The sequence below is a fragment of the Sylvia atricapilla genome, chromosome 19 (assembly GCF_009819655.1).
Source record: "Sylvia atricapilla isolate bSylAtr1 chromosome 19, bSylAtr1.pri, whole genome shotgun sequence".
In the NCBI taxonomy this organism is placed as follows: domain Eukaryota; kingdom Metazoa; phylum Chordata; class Aves; order Passeriformes; family Sylviidae; genus Sylvia; species Sylvia atricapilla.
In genome coordinates this window covers 5056271-5074748 of record NC_089158.1, presented here as the reverse complement: position 1 = coordinate 5074748, position 18478 = coordinate 5056271, and the positions used below count along the sequence as shown (strand labels likewise).

At 58.2% G+C, this 18478-nt stretch overlaps 2 protein-coding genes across 4 annotated transcripts; one reads left to right on the top strand and one right to left on the bottom strand.

Moving 5' to 3' along the window:
• Nucleotides 1-859: 859 nt before the first annotated feature.
• On the bottom strand, nt 860-4592 carry C8G (complement C8 gamma chain). The gene is made up of 7 exons (XM_066332583.1): nt 4318-4592; nt 3416-3555; nt 2658-2728; nt 2252-2359; nt 1874-1975; nt 1656-1694; nt 860-1138 (listed from the first exon to the last, which is right to left on the bottom strand). Exons 1-7 carry the CDS (start codon nt 4456-4458, stop codon nt 1125-1127), a joined length of 615 nt encoding a protein of 204 aa, XP_066188680.1. The 5' UTR covers nt 4459-4592; the 3' UTR covers nt 860-1124.
• Nucleotides 4593-4772: 180 nt separating this feature from the next.
• FBXW5 (F-box and WD repeat domain containing 5) lies at nt 4773-18061 on the top strand. Of its 3 annotated transcripts, none has more exons than XM_066332596.1 (9): nt 4773-4959; nt 5196-5406; nt 7715-7872; nt 8482-8656; nt 9913-10061; nt 11393-11873; nt 14358-14505; nt 15423-15737; nt 16221-18061. In XM_066332596.1, exons 2-9 carry the CDS (start codon nt 5217-5219, stop codon nt 16465-16467), a joined length of 1863 nt encoding a protein of 620 aa, XP_066188693.1. In that variant the 5' UTR covers nt 4773-4959; nt 5196-5216; the 3' UTR covers nt 16468-18061. The 3 variants fall into 3 exon arrangements, with proteins under 3 accessions (XP_066188693.1, XP_066188695.1, XP_066188696.1); XM_066332598.1 differs by having other exon boundaries at nt 4775-4959; nt 15525-15737; XM_066332599.1 differs by lacking the exons at nt 4773-4959; nt 5196-5406 and having other exon boundaries at nt 7723-7880.
• Nucleotides 18062-18478: the final 417 nt, after the last annotated feature.

Below are 18478 nucleotides of genomic sequence, written 5' to 3'. Positions count from 1 at the left end.
TGCACTCCAGCCCGCCTGTGTCAGGCTCGGGGGGCGGCCGGGCCGGACACAGCTGCCCCGCACGTGGGTGGTGGGAACAGGGGCTGGCTGCGGCCACATCACGTGGCTTCCCTTACATAATTCCCCGATAAACAACATGTGTTACCAGTTCCCGCTAAGATTGCAAAATTGCGGTGCTGGGGACGGACGGCTGCTCCCCGCCCCGGAGGGGCCCCGCACCTGCCTGCTGCCGGGCCGCTCCCTGTGCCCTCCTGAAGCAATGGGGGCTGCCTGCCTGCGATGGCACAACAGCCTCGGCCAGGCTCCAAACACAGGGAGGAGGGGTCCGATGAGGGGCTGCGGCATTAACTCTGGGGGTCTCCCCTGGTGGAAGACCATGAAGCCCCTCTAGTCTCCTGCCTGTCTCTCTGGGAGGTGCTGGCTGTGCGGGCAGTTGTCCAGCGTGGGGAGCAGCCCCTCGGGGAACGAACTCTGCAGGGCTGCGGCAGGTGAACGGGGTGTTTTCTAGCCCTGGAGGCCCTGGGGATTAGAATCAGGATTGTGGGACTAAGATTTGCTCCCCTGGGGTCCCTGAGTGATCTCCCAGCTTGTTGGGGGAAAAGGAAGATGCTGTGCTCTCCCCAGCACCCCACAGTCCATGCCCATTGTGGCCCCAGGCACCACATCACAGGAACCTCCACAGTTCTGCCCCACTCTCCCATGGCTGGGGAAGGCTCATAGAGATGGCAAGGGTCTGCATGGAACACCCCCATGGCACGCCCCAGCCAGGAGCACACGTCCAAGACACTGGCAGCCCCATGGTGGAGGCAGTGCTGGACTGGCTGGGGCAGACAAAGAGGTGATGGGCCTGTACACAAGCTCTTCTCTGAGGTGTTTATTGGGGTGTTGCTGGCTGCTGCCGGAGAGTGGGGCACAGAGCAGAGGGGAAACACAAGCTGGGAGCACAGGACAAGGACAGATGCAGCTGCCAGCACAGCTGGAGAGGCTGAGGAGCCCCAGGGCTGGCTCCAGAGCTGTGGAGCAGCAGTGGAAGCTGACAAAAGTGTGGCTCAGATCTGTGTGGTCATGGGCAGCTGGGTGAGGTGAGGCTGAGCTCTGGGACCCTCCGGCAACTCCATCTGCGCCTACAGCTTTGTTTCTGGAAGGAAGAGAAGTGCTGAGGGGCTGGGGGGGTGTCCAAGCCCAGCACCAGAGTTGGAGACCTACCTCTGCCTCCTCAAGCACCAATGACAAGTGGTGGCGCTGTCTCCAGGGACCCCAGCCCTCACCCCAGGGTGCCCTGTGCCAGGACATCTCATCCCAAACCAGCCCTCACTCCAGTAAACACCAATATAGATCCGTCAAGCCCAGTCTGACCCATGTGGAGGGTGAGTGGGGTTTGCTTTGCCAGGATGTACCTGATGCCCATCCTGAGTGACTGTTTGCCATACAAGGGTACAGACTCTGTTTTGGGGAGTGGTCTGTCATGGCCTCTCCCTTGCCAGACCAGCCCTACCCACACTCCTGGGGCAGGACCACACAGCCATGGTGCCATATGGCTCTGGCCCAGTGTGCCCAGCCCACTGCCAGGACAGAGACACCCAACTGGTGCCCACTGTGGGACCAAGCCTGGCACATGGGGGCACCCAGCACATTACCCAGCACCCTCGACTCACCATTGAGGACATGAAACTCATCTGCAGATTCACAAAATCCTGCAAGAGACAGAGCCCGGGGAGAGGGGATCACCTTGTCTGGGACTTGGCACTCTCCAGCCCCTGCACCACCAGGACATTGCAGGGCATAGCCCCACCCTTTCATCTTTGTCCCTGGGGTGGCAGGAGAATCAAAACAGAACCCAGACAGGTCTCCCTGAGGGCCGTGTGCCACCCACCGTAGGTGGGGAAGTAGTAGGTCACGTCCTCACTCAGACCCACAGCCCTGGCGCGCTGCTCGAACTTGTCCATGACAGCGTCACCGACCACGCTGCTCCGTCCTGCACAAAGACACATCAGTGGCCTCAGGCCTGGCCCAAAGGCCCCCCATGTCCCTACACAAGGCTCAAGGCCCAGGAGGCTTTCAGCTCAGAGAAGTGGGCTCCCAGTTCCCCCCTTACCCACTCCCCCACTGCATCTGGGGACAATTCTCCAGGTGGGAGTGACACCCATTCCCATGTTAGGTCCTCCGAGGCTTCAGCTGGCCTCTCATGAGTCCAGCACAGGTTTTGCACCCTAGCCCTTCACCTGCCATGAGGCCCCAAGCCCCAACCTACCATACAGCTTGACAGAGATCTTTTGGCCCTCCTCGTAGTAAAGGATGATGAAGCTGGTGGGGTCAGCCTCACCCACCACCATATCCACCTTGCTGTTTTTCCTATGGTCTGGGAAGGACAAGAGGATAGCCCAGTTAGTCCCAATCAATCCTAGTTAGCCTCAGCATTGTCCATGATCCTCATTTCACCACAAGCCAGGTGTACAAGGGGTGAAATTCAGGGCCAGAGTGGGGCACCCACAGGCACCACCCGTGGCATCACCCGTGATGGCATCCAACACTTAGGGACCCAAGATGTAAAATACTGGAAGTGAACTGGGAAGAGGGACATTGGTACCAAAACCCTGCTGAGAGCAGGACTGGAGGGCTCCAGCAGCCTCCTGCCATCCTAGACCAGTTTCCCTCACCCTTCAGCAGGAAGCGTCCAGGGGCCTGGGCAGGAAGGTAGTGCTGCTTGATTTCCCAGCACACCCTGTCCCTGCATGGGGAGAAGAGAAGGAGATGTCAGTACAGGCTGTGGAGGATCTTCTTGGGTCCCTGCCCACCCTGCCTGCCAAGGCACACATGCTGTCTGTTTCCCTGGGAGTTTATTTTCTCCCCAGGGAAAGATGTCCCAGAATACAGGGAGACATTGTGAGAGATGCTGAGCCCAAAATCTCCTGAGCCTAAGGAGTCCCTGCCATCTCCCTGCAGCACTGAGCCTGGTCAGGACCTCAGGGCCCACCAGGCTGGGGAAAGTGCTCACAGGTATGCTGAAGGTCACCATCTTCAGACATGCTGTCCCTGGGATAGTCCCAAGAGCCAGTCCTGGGCTGGGCAGCCATGGAGCCACCACATGCCTCAGTTTCTCCAGCCTGGCTGTCCTCACACTGACGAGCCTGGGCACCCCCAGCCCAGCTTGGGCTAGTGATCATGCAGGTGGCAGGGTGCCCATCATGGCCAGAGCACTCATTGTGGCCAAGGGCTTCTACTACAAAACTCTCTGGAGAGTATCCCATGCACACTTGGTCCTAGGGCGGCTCTGTCCTCTTTGGAGCCTGCGGCCAGGGCAGTGGTAGTGCTCTGACCTGCTTTCAGAGTCCCCATCCCAGGGCACCAGTCTTGTTCTGACCTGCCTGCAGCATCCCTATCCCTGCCCATGGCCCCTGTGCCCAATATCACTCACAGTTTCCTGAAGGTGCTGATGGCCAGGCTCTCTCCATCCAGGATAGTCATTGTCACCATCGTAGCCTCCAGCTGGTGGCTGTGCTCTGCCAGGTAGCTGCAGCGGGAGGCCATGCCAACCAGGAACCAATTCCCTGCGAGCTGCATGGCACAGGGGTGGCACCATCTACAGGGCCACCAGCCTGGGTGCCACCACTCAACCACCCTGAGCACCCTCCTTCCCCTCACCTGGCACCTCTGCCCACAGCCTGTCCCTTGTGGTGCCCACAGGGCACAACTGCCCCTCAGGTGCTGGCAGGTGGGATGGCAGGGCAGAAAGAGCCTGACATGGGGACAGGCTGGGGGTGTGCAGGGGATGTCCAAGGCACCTGTCCCTGGCTCACGCTGCCCACAGCACTGTGGGCACCCCAATGCCACACTGGGTGTGTGCTGGACATCACTTTATGCTGCAGCCCCAGCTCAGCCCCACCGGCAGAGCCCCGAGCTCAACCCAGGCCCCAGAGGGTGGCTGCAGCAGCCCTGCGGCAGCCCCAGATGGTGAGGACGGGGGTCCCTGTGAGGCCCGGACCCCGACACCTGCTCTGCGGGCAGCTCTGGGGCTGAGCTGGGCTGTGTGTGGGGGGCAGCGAGGGGCTCGGGCCTGGGGATGGGCTGGGAGGCTGAGTGTGGGGAGGACAGCGGGGGTCAGCTGAGTGTGGGGACACGGGACGGGCTGCAGGGGTGGGCGTGAGGGGGAAGGGCACAGGGGGTCAGCGCTGGACGGGGATACAGAAGGACGGGCTGCAAAGCCGGGTCTGGGGGTCATACCGGGGGCACTCGGAACACGAGCCAGCACGGCTCCCTGCAGCCCACCCAAGTGCGGGGCCAGCGGATACCCACAGACCCCTCAGCCCAACCCCTCACCTCGTCGAGGCTGAGCCCCTCCTGAGCCACCACCTTGTCCAGCGCGCTCTGGGGAGGGGGCGGCTGCCGTCTCCGCGCCGCCCTCTGCCCCCGCGCCGTGAGGAGCAGCCCGAGGAGCAGGAGGGTCTGCAGGGCCGCCATGTGTCAGTGTGCGAGGCCGGTGCTGCCGGGAAGCGGCGGGGCCAGGGGGGCACGGCCAGGAGACCTCGTGGCGTCTGGACGGGGCCAGCGGCAGGGTCAGCGCCCGGCCGGGCTGGAGCCCGGTGAGCGGGGCTGGAGCCCATGGAGCGGGCATGGATAGGGCCGGGGCTTGAGGCGGGGCGAAGGGGTCCAGCCGGGCGAGGCCTGCTCGGGACAGGGCGTGGCCTAACAGGGGCGTAACCTGTCCTATAGGGCGTGGTCAAGGGGGTGTGGTCTGTGACGGGCGCGGTCGGAGCGGGGCGGGGCGTGGCAGCGCGCCACTGCGGGAGCACTCGTGAGCGATCGCGCCGCGCTCGGCTCGCTGCGCCTGGCACACTGCGGGCAGCTCTGTGCTCGAGCCGTCGGGGCTGCGGCCTACGCGCCCGGTGATTGGGCGGCGGGGAGCGCCGGGAGCGCCGGCCGGAAGTGGCGCGGCGGGGCGGGGGCAGCGGGGCCGCCGAGGTGCGGGGGGCCAGCGGGGGGACAGCGGGGGCGCCAGGCACGGCACGGGGGGAACACCGGCCATGGGGGACGCCGGGGCAACCGGGCACGGCACGGGGGGGCACTGACCACGGGGAGCACCAGGGCACCGGGCACGTCACGAAGGGAGCAGTGGGCAAGGCTCGGGGGGGCCGCGGGCCCTGGGCGGGTGCGGGTGCCCACTCCGGGCCTGACACCAGCACCCCGCTCGGTTCCAGGCGCGGCGGCAGAATGACACGATGGACACGGGCTGCCCTCGGCTCCCAGACACCGTCCTGTTCGAGATTTTTCTGTACCTGGACCACGCCGACGTGCTCTCGGTGGGGCTCGTCTGCCAGCAGTGGCGCGCCGTGGCCCGCGACGAATTCCTGTGGAAGGAGCTTTTCTACCGCTACTACCGCGTGTCCCGGGATGTGCCGCGGCACCCAGGTGCGCTCCGGGGCGCGGGGCTGATCCAGGGGGGCGGCATCTGCCATGAGCCCGGGACGGAGACGGTGCTGCCCTCGCTCTGCCCTCTGCCCGCCGCTGTCGGGGCGGTGGAGCCCCCGAACGGCGTCGCCTCAGCTGTGTCATAGCGTAATGGGCTGAGATGTGCACGGGAAAGTCGCTGAGTCTGCCCAGACCCTTCAGAAACGGGGGTCAAAGGGCTGGAAATGCTTTGCCTCTTCTTTCTTTTCACAGAAAGGAGGTTTCTGAGCTCTCTAGGCAGGTGCTCTCTGTATCTGCTCTCCAGGAAGAGCCTGGTAGTTGCAGTGAATCACCACACGCTGCTGCATCCCAGCCTGCATGGGATCTGTGTAATCACTGCTGGCTTGGCCTTTCTGGGACTTGGCAGCCCCTCTGCTGCAGCTCTGTCCTTTCTCCAGCTGGACCAGGCACTGCCACAAGCAGCGTTGGCTGCTCCCAGGGTCTCAGGGGCCGGGCTGTGCAGGGACATCTGTGCCTGTCTGGGGGATGGGTGGCCCTGTGACAGCACTGGGGACATGTGCTGAGTCAGCAGCTGCCCCACAGCACCAGGGCAGGTTGGACTTGATCTGGGCTAACAGCAGGAACTGACAGGGCCTAGCAGGGCTGTCCCTGGCCAAGCTGTCAAAAGGCTTGGGGATGGCAGTCGTGTGATCACAGCTCTGCTCCCTGCTGAGCATCCAGTGCTGGAAGCAGTTTGGTGCAGTCTGGAAGGATGACCCAGCTCTCTCACACTAGCTGGGACCTGGCAGCAGGAGCCCTTTGCTGCCCAGGGGGTTTCTCTCCAAGCAGCCCATTCCCAGTGTGTTGCAGGGCATGGGAGGGCTGTACAGGGGGCCAGCAGCTGTGGCTGAGGGAATTGGATCCTGGGTTCTGAGTTGCAGTGGCTACAGAAGGGCAGGAAGAAATGCCAAGTCCCAGGCAGTGGGAGGTGATCTCCTTAGAGCAGGAGCACCACTGCAGATAGGCTCTGGGAGGAGGTGGATGTCGATGGGATTCTTCTAGGCTGTGTAACTTTGCTCTTGCAGACCTTGTGAGCTCCATGGGGCTGAAGATGTTCTCTCTAGGGTTTTTCCAAAGCCTTTTGACCAGGCTCATTCCCTCCTAGCCTCCTGGAGCTGCTTAGTCAGCTTGCCAGCCTTGTTCTTGAGCACTAATTAGGATCAAGCAGTTGGTGTAGCTCAGTAACATATTCAGGCACCTCTCTGGCTGCTGGAGCTGTGGGCACCGTGCACAAGGCAGCAGGACAGGGACAGCTGGCAGGTGTGGGAAGGGGCTGGAGCATGAGTTTGGGGAATACTTCTGCCAGCCTGGTTGCCCTGGGCAGCCCCATGGTTAGAGGACTGGTATCCACTGGGTCTGTAAGGTGAAATGTTGGGTTTGCTTGGCCAAATGGGGCCTGCTGAGGCATTTCCCAGCTGGATAGGCTGGGACCAGGGCGTTCAGAGGGGGGTGAAGTGCCCAGCCTTGAGCAGCAGTGGGATGTGCTGGCAGTGAGCTGGTCCCTGTCTGCAGGAGCAGGTGCCTCCTGGGCTGCAGTGTATTCCAAAAAATCCTTCAGTCCTGTTTAGTGTCACTAGGAAAGTTGGCCCTTATCCATATACATGTCTAATCCGCTTTGCTTCTTTGGGATTTGCTGCTACAAGAAGTCTGCAGGCTGCCTGGCTGGGCCCTTCATTAAATATCTTCTTGATTTGTATTTTATTGTCCATCAGTAAGACTCCCGTGAGTCTGCCCAGCTTCTGTTCTTCTCTCTCATTTTTTCAAGTTTCTTACCTCGTGGAGATGGTTTTTTCCAGGTCCCAGACCCTTTCTGGAACCATCTTAATTCTGTGTTAGGCAAGACAAAGAATCAGCGCAGAGCTGGGTACAGTGAGGAGCAGCTTCCCAGCTTCCCTCTTGTCCCACCTGGTTGATTTGGTTGTGCAGGAGCTTGTGTTCCTTCTCAGGACTGTTTTGTCCTGAGCAAGGTTTTGGTCTGACAGCCAGCACCTCTGCCTAGGCTGTTCCAGCGGGGGTTGTGCTGGTTTGGGAGGCAGAGCTGTGTGTGTACTGGAAGAAAGGGGTTTTTTTGTGTGGGAGTAGGTAAGCTGCTGAGGAAAATGCTGAGGGCTGGTAGCTGAGCTGCAGCCCTGAGTTGGTGTCCCAGCAGAGCTCCTGGCCTTGGCTCACAGGAGCCAGGATTGTGTTGTTACAGCCTGATGCCATGCTTAACTCAGCTCTTCTTCCCTCCACTCACACTCCTGTCCCGTGTCCCTGCTCTGTGCTGCAGGTGCTGTCTCCTGGTACGATGAGTTCCAGAGGCTCTACGACACCATCCCTTGTGTGGAGGTGCAGGCCCTGAAGGAGCATAATGACCAAGTTTTGCACCTGAGCTTCTCCCACTCTGGCTGCCTGTTCGCATCATGCTCCAAAGACTGCACGGTCAAGGTAAAGTGGTAGGTGCCCTGCCCAGCCCTTGCAGCCTTGGTCCAGTGGGGCTTAGTCCTGAGAGCAGCCTTTGGAAGGTCTGTGGAGAGGTTTGACCAGATGTCCCTGGACTTGAGCTGGTTCCTGAGGCTGAGCTGTCTTCTAAGCCATAGAACTAATGACTCTTGCAAATGTAGCCTTGAGGGCTCTTGATTCCACCTCCAGCCTCAGTGTGTGTGGAGGTGGCCGAGGTGCTTTGCTTTCTAGGTGCAGATCAGTGCCCTGTTGTGCCCTGGGTCTGAGGAAGATTGGGGAGATAATGATCCACTGCAGTGGATCACGTCTTGCCTGGGTGGTTGTCCTGGGAGGAATCTGTCTGAACATGCTAGAAGCCCTGCACCATTCACTGCCTGAACACCCTCTCCTCTGGCCAGTGGACCAGCAGTTCTCTATTTAGCCCCTCTCCATTTTCTGTCAGGGGAATGGACAGGGCTGTGGTGAGTGGGAGGCAGTTAAATGGGGTTTTTGATACTGTTTGTTTTTCATGTCTTGGTGAGTACTGGCAGAACAGATAAAGCAGAACCACTCTCAGGCGTCTCGGCAGCTTCCTGACTGTCCATCTCTCTGTAGATCTGGAGCAACGAGCTGGACATCTCCCTGCAGCACAGCTCCAACATGAGGCCATACAACTGGAGCTACACCCAGTTCTCCCAGTTCAATTCTGATGACTCCCTCCTGCTGGTGTCCGGTGTCTTTGTGGGGCCTCACAACTCCTCCTCGGGGGAGATTGCTGTGATCAGCATGGGTAAGTGAGGCCTCCCTGAGGCATATCAGTGCTGGCTGAGGGGGTTCCTTTCTTTGGATTTGCAGTAGCCTTGCCTCAGCTCGTTCTGACTACTGAGATAAGGGGTTCCAATGGCAGTTCTAGAGGGGAAACATCACAGACAGCCTTAACTCTGTTTGGGTCACTACAGCAGCACCTCAAGGCTGTGTGTCATGTATTTAGCCTCACTTCTAAGTGCCAGTCTGGGCAAGGGTTATCCACATCACTCATCTTGAATCCCCTGCCTCTGGTGTATGTGGTGCTTGCCACAGAGCTTCAGAAACCCAGAATGGTTTGGGTTGAAAGAGACCTTAAAGCTCATCTCATTCCAACTCCTGCCATGATCAGGGACACCTTCCACTCTTCCAGGTTGCTCCAGGCCTCATCCAGGCTGGCCTGGGATGCTTCCAGGGATCCAGGGGCCGCCAGAGCTTCTCTGGGCAGCCTGTGACAGGGCCTCCCCAGTGTCACAGGGAACAATTTCTTCCCACTATCCCATCTATCCCTGCCCTCTGGCAGTGAGAAGCCATTCCCCCTTGTTCTGTCCCTCCATCCCTTGTCCCAGGTTCTTCTCCAGCTGTCATGGAGCCCCTTTAGTCACTGGAAGGGGCTCTAAGATCTTCCCAGAGCCTTCTCTTCTCCAGGCTGGACACATCCAGCTCTCTCAGCCCATCTCCAGAGGAGAGTGGCTGGATCTAGCCTTTAGATCACCTTTGTGGCCCTAGTCTCACCCTTAGGTGTCACAGGGCTTTCTGAGGTGTTGTCACCTGAGCCTCCTTCACTTCTGCTGCAGCTCTGTGTATGAGGCTTATCCCCACTGTGCTATCTCACCATCTTTGTGCAGAGTCCCACAGGACCAGCAATCAGGAGTGCAGCAGGAATCAGGAGTGCACACCTGCCTTGGCTGGAGAGGCCCCAAGCCCCAGGGGTGGGAGGGAGATTCTGTTTGTGTGTAACTCGTTCTTGTCCCCAGGGCCTGCTCTGGGCCCCGCTCAGGGAAAGGGTGGGAGGTTGGATTGCTCTGTGCTCTGGCTCTGTGCACTGCCCTGTTATTTTGGTTTCCTTTGTGCAAGGTATCATCACACATCTCTGCAGAGAAGAGAATCTGTCTCTGTAGCAGTGTCTGGGAGCTGGGTGGGGGTTGGCCTCTCCTACAGAGACCTGGATCCACTTCCCCTGTCCCACATAGTTTCTCCAGGGCTCTTGAAGGAAATCACTGCCTCATGTTTGCCTTCTAGAAAACTTCACGCTGCTTTCCAGGGTGAGGAATAAGCCCTATGATGTGTTTGGCTGCTGGCTGAACGAAACCAACTTGATATCAGGCAATCTGCATCGGATTGGGCGCATAACCTCCTGCTCAGTGCTGTGGCTGAACAATGCTTTCCAGGTGAGCTGCCTTCCTTCCAGCTTCACAGGCAGTGCAGCTTCCTGCTGGCTCCTGGGGGAGGGAAAGCTGTAGGGAAGGGTTCCTCAGTCCTCCTGTCCTCCCTGTTTGTCTCCTCTGACTTGCCCTCAGGATCCTGTGCTCGAGGCAACCCTTGCGAGAGGTTTCTCCACGCTCAGTGTTGTGGTACTCCCTACAATATTCTAACTCTGCCCTCAGATCTCATTAACTTTTGCCACATTAATTAGGCTGAGGAGCTGGCTGCAGTGCTCCACAGCATGCATTGCCCAACAACAGGGTTTCTGCAATCCTTGATTGTCTGAAGCTGGCCCTGGGACTGCTGTAGCCTGGCATGTGTCCCAGCAATGGCCCTTCTCCTACTTGGTAGCTCAGGGTGTCCCTGGGAGCTGGAGGCTGGGCTCAGCCCTGCCTGGCCTTGCTGAGGTTTCTTGGGCCAGCTGCTGTCTCTGATTCCGTGGTGAGACTTGGAGAGCCAAGTGTGCTGGCCTCAGACTGCTCATTCACTCCCTGGCACTTGGGCTGCTCAGTTGTGTTCCCCATGTTTTGCCTCTGTTTCAGTCACACATGCACATCCCCATGTTTTGTGATTTTAACAAGATGCTGACCCCAGGTAAAATCCTCTGGTAGCAGAGACCTTCCCACAGCCACATCTCTGTGCTACACTGAGGCAATTCCCCAGCATTACCCCTTCCATCATCCCTGAGAGGATAGGAAGGACCTTGCCCACAGCAGGGGTGTGGGAGTACAGCTGCAGGCTGGGAACAGTGAGATGGAGAGGGACCTGCTCTGTGTGTCTGGAGCAGATACCAAACTGCCCCTGCTGAGGGGTACAAGCACACTCCAGGAGCACAGGGATTCTCTGTCACTGCTGCTGTGGGCCAGAGGGATCCCACTTCCTGCTTATCATAGAGGCCTGTTCCTGAAATCCTTGTCGATCATAGAATGTGGAGTATCCTGAGGTGGAAGGGACCCACAAGGATCAAGTCCAGCTCTTTGCCCTGCACTGTAAAATACCAGGTAGCACCAGCTGATGACCTCAGGGTAAGGTGGCAGCAGGGCTTCCCAGCTGCTGTTGTGCTTCCTCACTGCACTGCTGCCTGCCTGCAGGAACGTTTTCTCTTGTTCTGTCTCCATCCAGGATAGGAAGGAGCTCAGCAGAGCTGGCAAGCCTGGGGTCCGTTCTTGTGTCAGTGCTCCACACATACTGTGGAGGGATCTGTGTGGGCCGGTGTCCCTGCACTAGCTCAGGTCTTGTCTTGAACTGTAGGAGTGATGTTGGGTGGTTCCTGCTCACCTCTCCTCTCTGCTTGCAGGGCATTGAGTCTGAGAATGTGAATGTAGTGAAGAGACTGTTCAAAATCCAGAACCTGAATGCTAGCACCATCCGGACTGTGATGGTGGCTGACTGCAGCCGGTACGATTCCCCGGATCTGCTCCTGGACTACGAGGAGCAGCTGGCTGCTTCCTCCTCCTGCCCAGTCTTTGATCTCGGCAGTGACAGCGAGGAAGAAGAGGCCAAGCCCAAGCTGCCTCCGGAGCCAGCCGTACAGGAATTGCCGGATGCCGGGGGTGTGCCAGCAGAGCATGGGCTGCAGCAGCTCTTTGATGATATCATGGAGGGCCGCGTGAGGCCTGCCATGACCGAGACGGAGCTGGAGACAAAGGTGGCTGAGCTGTTTGTGCGCAACAGAACTAAACCACCTGAGCCAAACCTGCTCCCCACAGACAGCAACAGCAAGACAAAGTACTTGATCTTCACCACAGGATGCCTCACCTACTCTCCACACCAGATAGGTGAGGCTGGGTCTGAGCTTGAGACAGATGGGGCTCCCTGGGGGCCTGGGCTGCAGCTGCCCTTGGGATTTGGGTTGGGAAAAGACCTGGTCTCTTTTCTGCCTGTTTGTGAGGTGTGAGCTGCAGTTTGCTCTGAGTTCTGAGGGTCCCGTCAGTGAGGGGTGTTCTACTTCCTCTATTTACCTGAGGGTTCTTTTGTTGCTGCCAGCGTGACATGTGGCCAAAGTCATGGCAAGGGCTGAGCAGAAAAGCATAAGGACACCAGCCATGAGCAGCAGTGGGTGCAGGGGCAGGGCAGCAGTTTCCCTAGAGGAGTGTGTGGAGGCACCTTTGGATCTGTTCTCTTATGGGGGTAGACAGGGCATCGAGGCAAGCTTGGTCTGAGCAGCATGGAGTTGTTACATTAGTCACTCGTGCAGTGCCCCTGCCCCTTGCCTGCCTCCCCTCTGCTGTGGGTGGGACCACCCTTATGTGAGTGTCCAGCCTCAGTGAGACACTTGGGACTGGGAAAGTTTCCAAGGGGATTATTCACTGCCCCAGCCAGTGTTTGTGTGGTGAGTGATGCTGGGCAGGTTGCAGCCGCCTCCATTGTGCTAGTGGGGTACAGTGGGCTGTGGGTGCAGCATGTGCCAGGCCATGGCTGGTGATCTTGTCCTCTGTTAGGATGTCACTTGCTCTCACCTGGGATACTCCTGTTAAGGCAACAGGTCTAGCAGAGCCTGAATTTACAGGAGATTCTGTGGGAAACTCAGCAGGGAGCAGGTAGACTGGCTGTTTCCCCAAGGGACCCTAAAGCTGGCAGAGAGGTGGAAAGGAGCAGGAGTGTAGGGAAGGAGAGAGCTGCTCCCAGACAAAACTGCTGTGAAAGCCACACTGTTTCAGTTCCTTTCACTGCTCACACAGTTAGAGCCTTGCTTCCTTGCTCTCCTGACTCTCCCATGACATAGTCCTACACCAGTACAGCCCAGTAAGGTGGGGGAAGGCAGTTTCCAGAGCTGTAAGCAACTTAGTCTTTGCCCACCTCAGTTAGGAATATGACCTGGACTGAAGGAGCTCTGCTCCATGCTCCTGCCTGTGGGCTGGGTTTGCAGACAGGTGACTCAGCCCTGGGCTGGGCTGTGCCAAGGCCACCTTGCAGACTGCAACCTGCCACACACCCAGGCACAGCCTTTGGGCTCCCGAATTCCTCCACAGCCTCTCAGGGCTGAGGGATTTGTGTGATGCCTTTGAACTCTGTGACTCTCTGGCTGGCAGCCAGCATTTGCAGTACAGGCTGCTGCTTGGAGGGTTGGACAGTGGCTCAGTTCCTGTCCCACCATGAGTCATTGCAGTGTTGTTTGCCCCTTGGTTTGTGTGCAGAACTGGCCCTGTGCACCTGCTCTGTGCCCACAGGATCTAAAGGAGCTCACTCTGTGCTCATTTCCCACTCTGTGCAGTGCTGCTCCAGCCTGAAATCCTTGAGTTCCTGTTTCTCCTGCTGGTTCCAGGTTGAGCAGCCTGTCCTGCTGACTCATGTGTGTCTGAGTTTGGAATGGGAAACGTGGTGCTGTGGAAGTGAGGATACAGATGCTGGTGAGCAGCACCAGTGGGATGGAAGAACACCAGTCCTGTCCCAAAGGTCCCAGGCTCAGGGGGAGAGATACTGGGAATGGACTTAAACTTGAGCTGTAGTGGAGTGTCACCTGTGTCTTGTTGGGCTGCAGGAGAGGGATAAAATCAAAGGTGTGGTTAGCAACTCCTGCAGAGGGATGATGGGATGGGCTGGACCACCTTCCAGCTCCCCCTGGACCTGCTGAGGATGAAACCTGTGTGTGTGTTCAGGAGCTACTGAGGCTCACAGGTCCTCCAGGAAGTCGTTGGGGATGGACCATTTGTGGAGCTGTTTGTGTTTTGGACCTCTGCAGAGCTGGAAGGGGACAGGGCCTGACCCATCACTTGTCTCATTTAGTCAGGAGGTTCAGAAGCTACAAAGCACTTGAGCACAGTTTGGGTTCAAATGTCTGTTCTTTGAGCTTTCTGGGACAGATCCCCACCTGCACTTGACAGTGTCAGGGGAAAACCCTGCCACAGCCAGTGCATTTGCTGGGCTGCTCCAGGCTGGCTACTGCAGAGAAAGGGCCCAGCCAGGGAATCATTTAGGAGAAAAACCCTTCTACAACCAGCGTGTCTCCTGGGCCAACACAGCTTCCATGTGCTCCAGAGATGAGCTGAACAAGGTTTGGCTGTACCCACAGATACTGGGATACCCCTGTCTGGGGTTAGATGTGCCAGGATGTTGCTCATGGGCAAGGTCCTGGCCCAAAGCCCACCTGAAGAGCTGAAGGAGCCTGGCCAGGACAGCAGCCCTGTCCCAGACCTTGCCCAGCAAACTGGTTCTCCTTTCTTAGCCACACCAAAGGAACACGCTTCCTGAAGCCTGGGACCTCCTCCAGCCCTGCTGGCAGCAGCCTGTGGAACTGCCTCCCTCTGCTTTCTGTCCCACAGGGATTAAAAGGATCCTGCCCCATCAGATGACCACTGCAGGGCCGGTGCTGGGGGAGGAACGGCGCTCAGATGAGTTCTTTGACTCCCTGGATCATGTCATCGACATCCATGGGCACATCATTGGCATGGGCCTCTCCCCTGACCACCGGTGAGCACAGTGGGCTTCAGCAACTGCCACGGTGGGCAAGAGCTGCTCAAGGGCTCAGTGGGTGACCAGGACATGAAGTGACTGTGGGGGATGGATTGGGTGCCTGCTGATCCAGGTACTAATGGTGTGTTCCTGCTGAATGTGTTCCTGAGCCAGCTCAGGACAGGGTGGCTCCTTCTGAGCGTGGAGGAGCTGCCCACACCAATGTGTCTTGTTCCTGAGGTAGATCATCCATAGAATCCTAGGATGGTTTGTGTTGGAAGGTAGCTTAAAAACCATCTAATGCTCACCCTCCTACCATCGGCAGAGACAGCTTACACTCTCCTAGGTTGCTCCAAGCTCCATCCATTTACTTTGAACACTTCCAGGGATCCAGGGGCAGCAACATCTTCTCTGGGCAACCTGTGCCAGGACCTCACCACCCTCACAGAGAACAATTTCCTCCTAATATCCCATCTATCCCTGCCCTCTCGCAGTGGGAAGCCATTCCTCCTTGTCCTGTCCCTCCATCCCTTGTCCCAGGCTCATCTCCATCTCCTTTAGAGTCCCTTCAGGCCCTGGAAGTGGCTCTAAGATCTCCCTGGATCCTTCTCCAAGCTGAACAGCCTCAGCTCTCCCAGCCTGGCTCCAGACCAGAGAGGCTCCAGCCCTTGGAGCATCTCTGTGGCCTTCTCTGGAGTCCAGCATCTCCACATCCTTCTTGTGTTGGGTTTCCAGAGCTCTCATGGAGGCAGCTCTCACATGAATGGAGCAGGGGGCAGAGTCCTTCAGATGCTGCCCAGAAGACAGCCCCATCCTTAAAGATAGTTTTAATGAGATTAGAGAGGTGTGACCTGACCCCTAGAATCACCTTTCAGATGTGGTGGTCCTTTCCAGACATGGCCAGGAGTGTTCCAGCAGCCTGCTCCCTGTTTCAGCCTGCATTTCAGTGAGCTGGGCTGCAGGCTCCATCCCTGCCGTTCCCGGGGGCTCTGTGAGCCCTGGTGCAGTGCAGGTAACCCATCCCTGCCCTCCCCAAGGTACTTGTACGTGAACAGCCGGGCCTGGCCACGGGACTGCGTCATCTCGGATCCGATGCAGCCGCCTCCCATTGCTGAGGAGATCGACCTGCACGTGTTCGACCTGAAGACCATGAAGGAGGTGAAGCGAGCGCTGCGCGCACACCGGGCCTACACACCCAACGAGGAGTGCTTCTTCATCTTCTTGGATGTCAGCAGGGACTTCGTAGCCAGGTGAGGGGGTGGGCAGGATCCTGATCCTGCATCTGGGAAGGCCTGGGGCTGTTGCTGTGGGATGGCTGGGTGAGCAGAACACTCCTGTGTGTTGGGAGCAGAGCAATTCTGCAATTCCATTCCAGGGAATGGAATGGGAAAGAACAGATGGACTGACTTGGAATGTACTGATAGATGGTGGCTGCCCTGGTCCTGCTGTAAATATCCTGCTGTAAATCCCTGAGGAAAGGGTAAATTTGGGGCTGTGGTGTGTTTGGTGGTAGGTGACAAATGCCACTCTTGGGTGTAGGTGCTGTGGGGTGAGCTGAGGGGGCCTGGATCCCAGAGGGAGCTGCCTGTGCAGGATGAAACTCCTGGAGACAGGGGCTTGGATACCCTCTGCTCCTATCCCTGCAGAAGGATGGGGGTGGGAAGGGCAGGGTGCTGGGGCTGCTGGGCTACACTGGAACCAGTGGGGCACTCTGACCACTGTTTCCACTCCAGCGGGGCAGAGGATCGACATGGCTACATCTGGGACCGGCACTATAACATCTGCCTGGCCAAGCTGCAGCATGACAATGTGGTGAACTCGGTGGCATTCAGCCCGGTGGAGCAGGAGCTGCTGCTGACAGCCAGTGATGACACCACCATCAAGGTGTGGCGGTCGCCACGGGCCGTGCGCATCCGGCAGGCCAGGAGGCCCCGGCCCAGGAAACTGCTCTTCTCCTGGCTCATGAACCAGAAAAGCTGAACCCAGGTACATCTGCTCCTGCAGCTTTCTCACTGCAGCACCTCCTTCTGAGCTCACAGAGCCCCGAGTCCTGCACAGAGATGAGCTCTAGGCACACAAATCCTATGGCTGAGCCAGGAGGGGCCCTGGCAGCGGGAATCTCCTCCTGGAAGCATTGGCTTCAGACAGGACAGAAGAGCTGGGGCCCTGCTGTGCGTCTGTCGGGCAGCAGCTGAGCTGGTCACTGCAGGGTGGGCTCCCACAGCTTCTCACCAGCATTGCTACTTGGGCATAGCTCTCTGAGCGAGCTCTGGGCTCAGGGGACACTGAGGCATGTCCAGTGTGGGTCTGTGTGAGCTGGGGACATGGCCAGCCCCACTGGGAGCCGCCAACTGCAGAGTGCTTGGCAGGAGCCGCGGTGCAGCTGCGCTGCCTGACTGCAGGACTCTTAATATTGGCATTTTATTAATGTGTGTTTGTCCCAAAGCTCCACAAAGCTCCACAGGCAACTCGTCTGGCTGCTGGGGAATGTCAAGTGCCTCCTTCCCATGGCAACTCTGCCTGGGAGGGCAGCAGGAGCTGGGGGCAGTAAGGGGGTGGCAGGGCCAGGGCTGGGAGCCTGCCTGGTCCCAGGGTCTGAGTATTGGTAATTGCCAGTTTCCAAACTTGGGAGGGGGGAGGGCTGGTGGTCACAAGGTGCTGGCTTTGCCTCTGTCTTCCTCTGAGTAGCACTTCAATAAGCTATGGATTGGGAACGTATTTATTGTGGGGGATCTGCTGTCCCTTTCTGGCGTACCCATGAGGACAGCTTACCTCCTGCCCATGCTACCCAGTTGTGGCACTTTAGGCTCTCTTGGTATGTTCTCTGTGAATAGGTATAGGCACCCATGGGTGCTGCAGGTATTCATTCACCTGCAGGTGATGGGGATGGAGCCCTCCTGCCTGCAGTGACAGCTGAATAAGCTCCCTGTCCATGGGGCTGACCCGCCATGGAAGGAGTCAGCTCCTCCAGGACCCCACAGGCAGTGGGGATGGTCAGTTGGAGTTACTACAGGCTCAGTGGTGTTCACTGTCTGTCCCTTGAGCTTCTCTCCCTGTAGCAGGTACCCAAATGTCAGAGTCTAAAATTAAGCTTCTAATCTTGACCTGGCCTGATGGGGCCCTGAGGAGCTGCTGTTGCTCCTGGAAGCAGGGCTGGGAAGGAGCTGCAGGGGGAGGCATTTTGGACCCCTCCTGGAAGCCCCAGGGCAGGTGCCTGTGCCATTCCCAATCTGGGGTTGCTGATAGACCTGATGGAGGTGGCAGCTCCTGTCATTTCAGCAGCCTCTGCGGCAGGAGGGTTGGCACCTGTGTCCTGCTGTGCCCCAGCTTCATACAAAACCCCCTAACTCAGGTTTTCTGTCATGAAATGAGGGGTTCCTTCATGTGTGTGCACACAGGCTCCACATCCCGCTCTGTCCAGTCACACAGCGAAGGAACAGCCTCTCCTTCCTCCCCCAACTGTGAACTCTCCTATCCCGTGGTTCAGTGCAGCAGCGTGCAAGGCACTGAGGTGTTGTTTGTACTGAGTTTTGCTCTTCACTCTGGCATTGAATAAATACTCTGCTAAAGCGTCTCTGCAATGTGAGCTTGTTTTTCCAAGCACTGCTCTGCTGAGGCAGAGCCGAGTCCAGGACTGTGACAGGGCTGAGGCACTGCAGGAGCTGCTGCCCAGCCTGTGGTTACCTTCCCTGGGCTGGGTCGTGTGGGTAGAGAGCTGTGAGCAACAGGAGAGAGGCAGGGGATGGCTGAAGGGCAGCAAATGTGCATCACAGGCAGGGCTGAACACTGCAGGAGCCAGGACAAGCTAGGGGCTTGCTCCCTCTTGGATTTATACTTTTCCAAGCACTAACAAGCATGGAACAGGTAAGCAGAGCCCTCCAATGCTGTCCCCTCCTGAGCTGCAGTGCCACAGTCCCCTCATTGCCCTTTGCAGCTCCTTGGTGCAGCACATGCTGTGGTAGAAGGGGCTGTGGAGGCCTCCCAGAGGGGA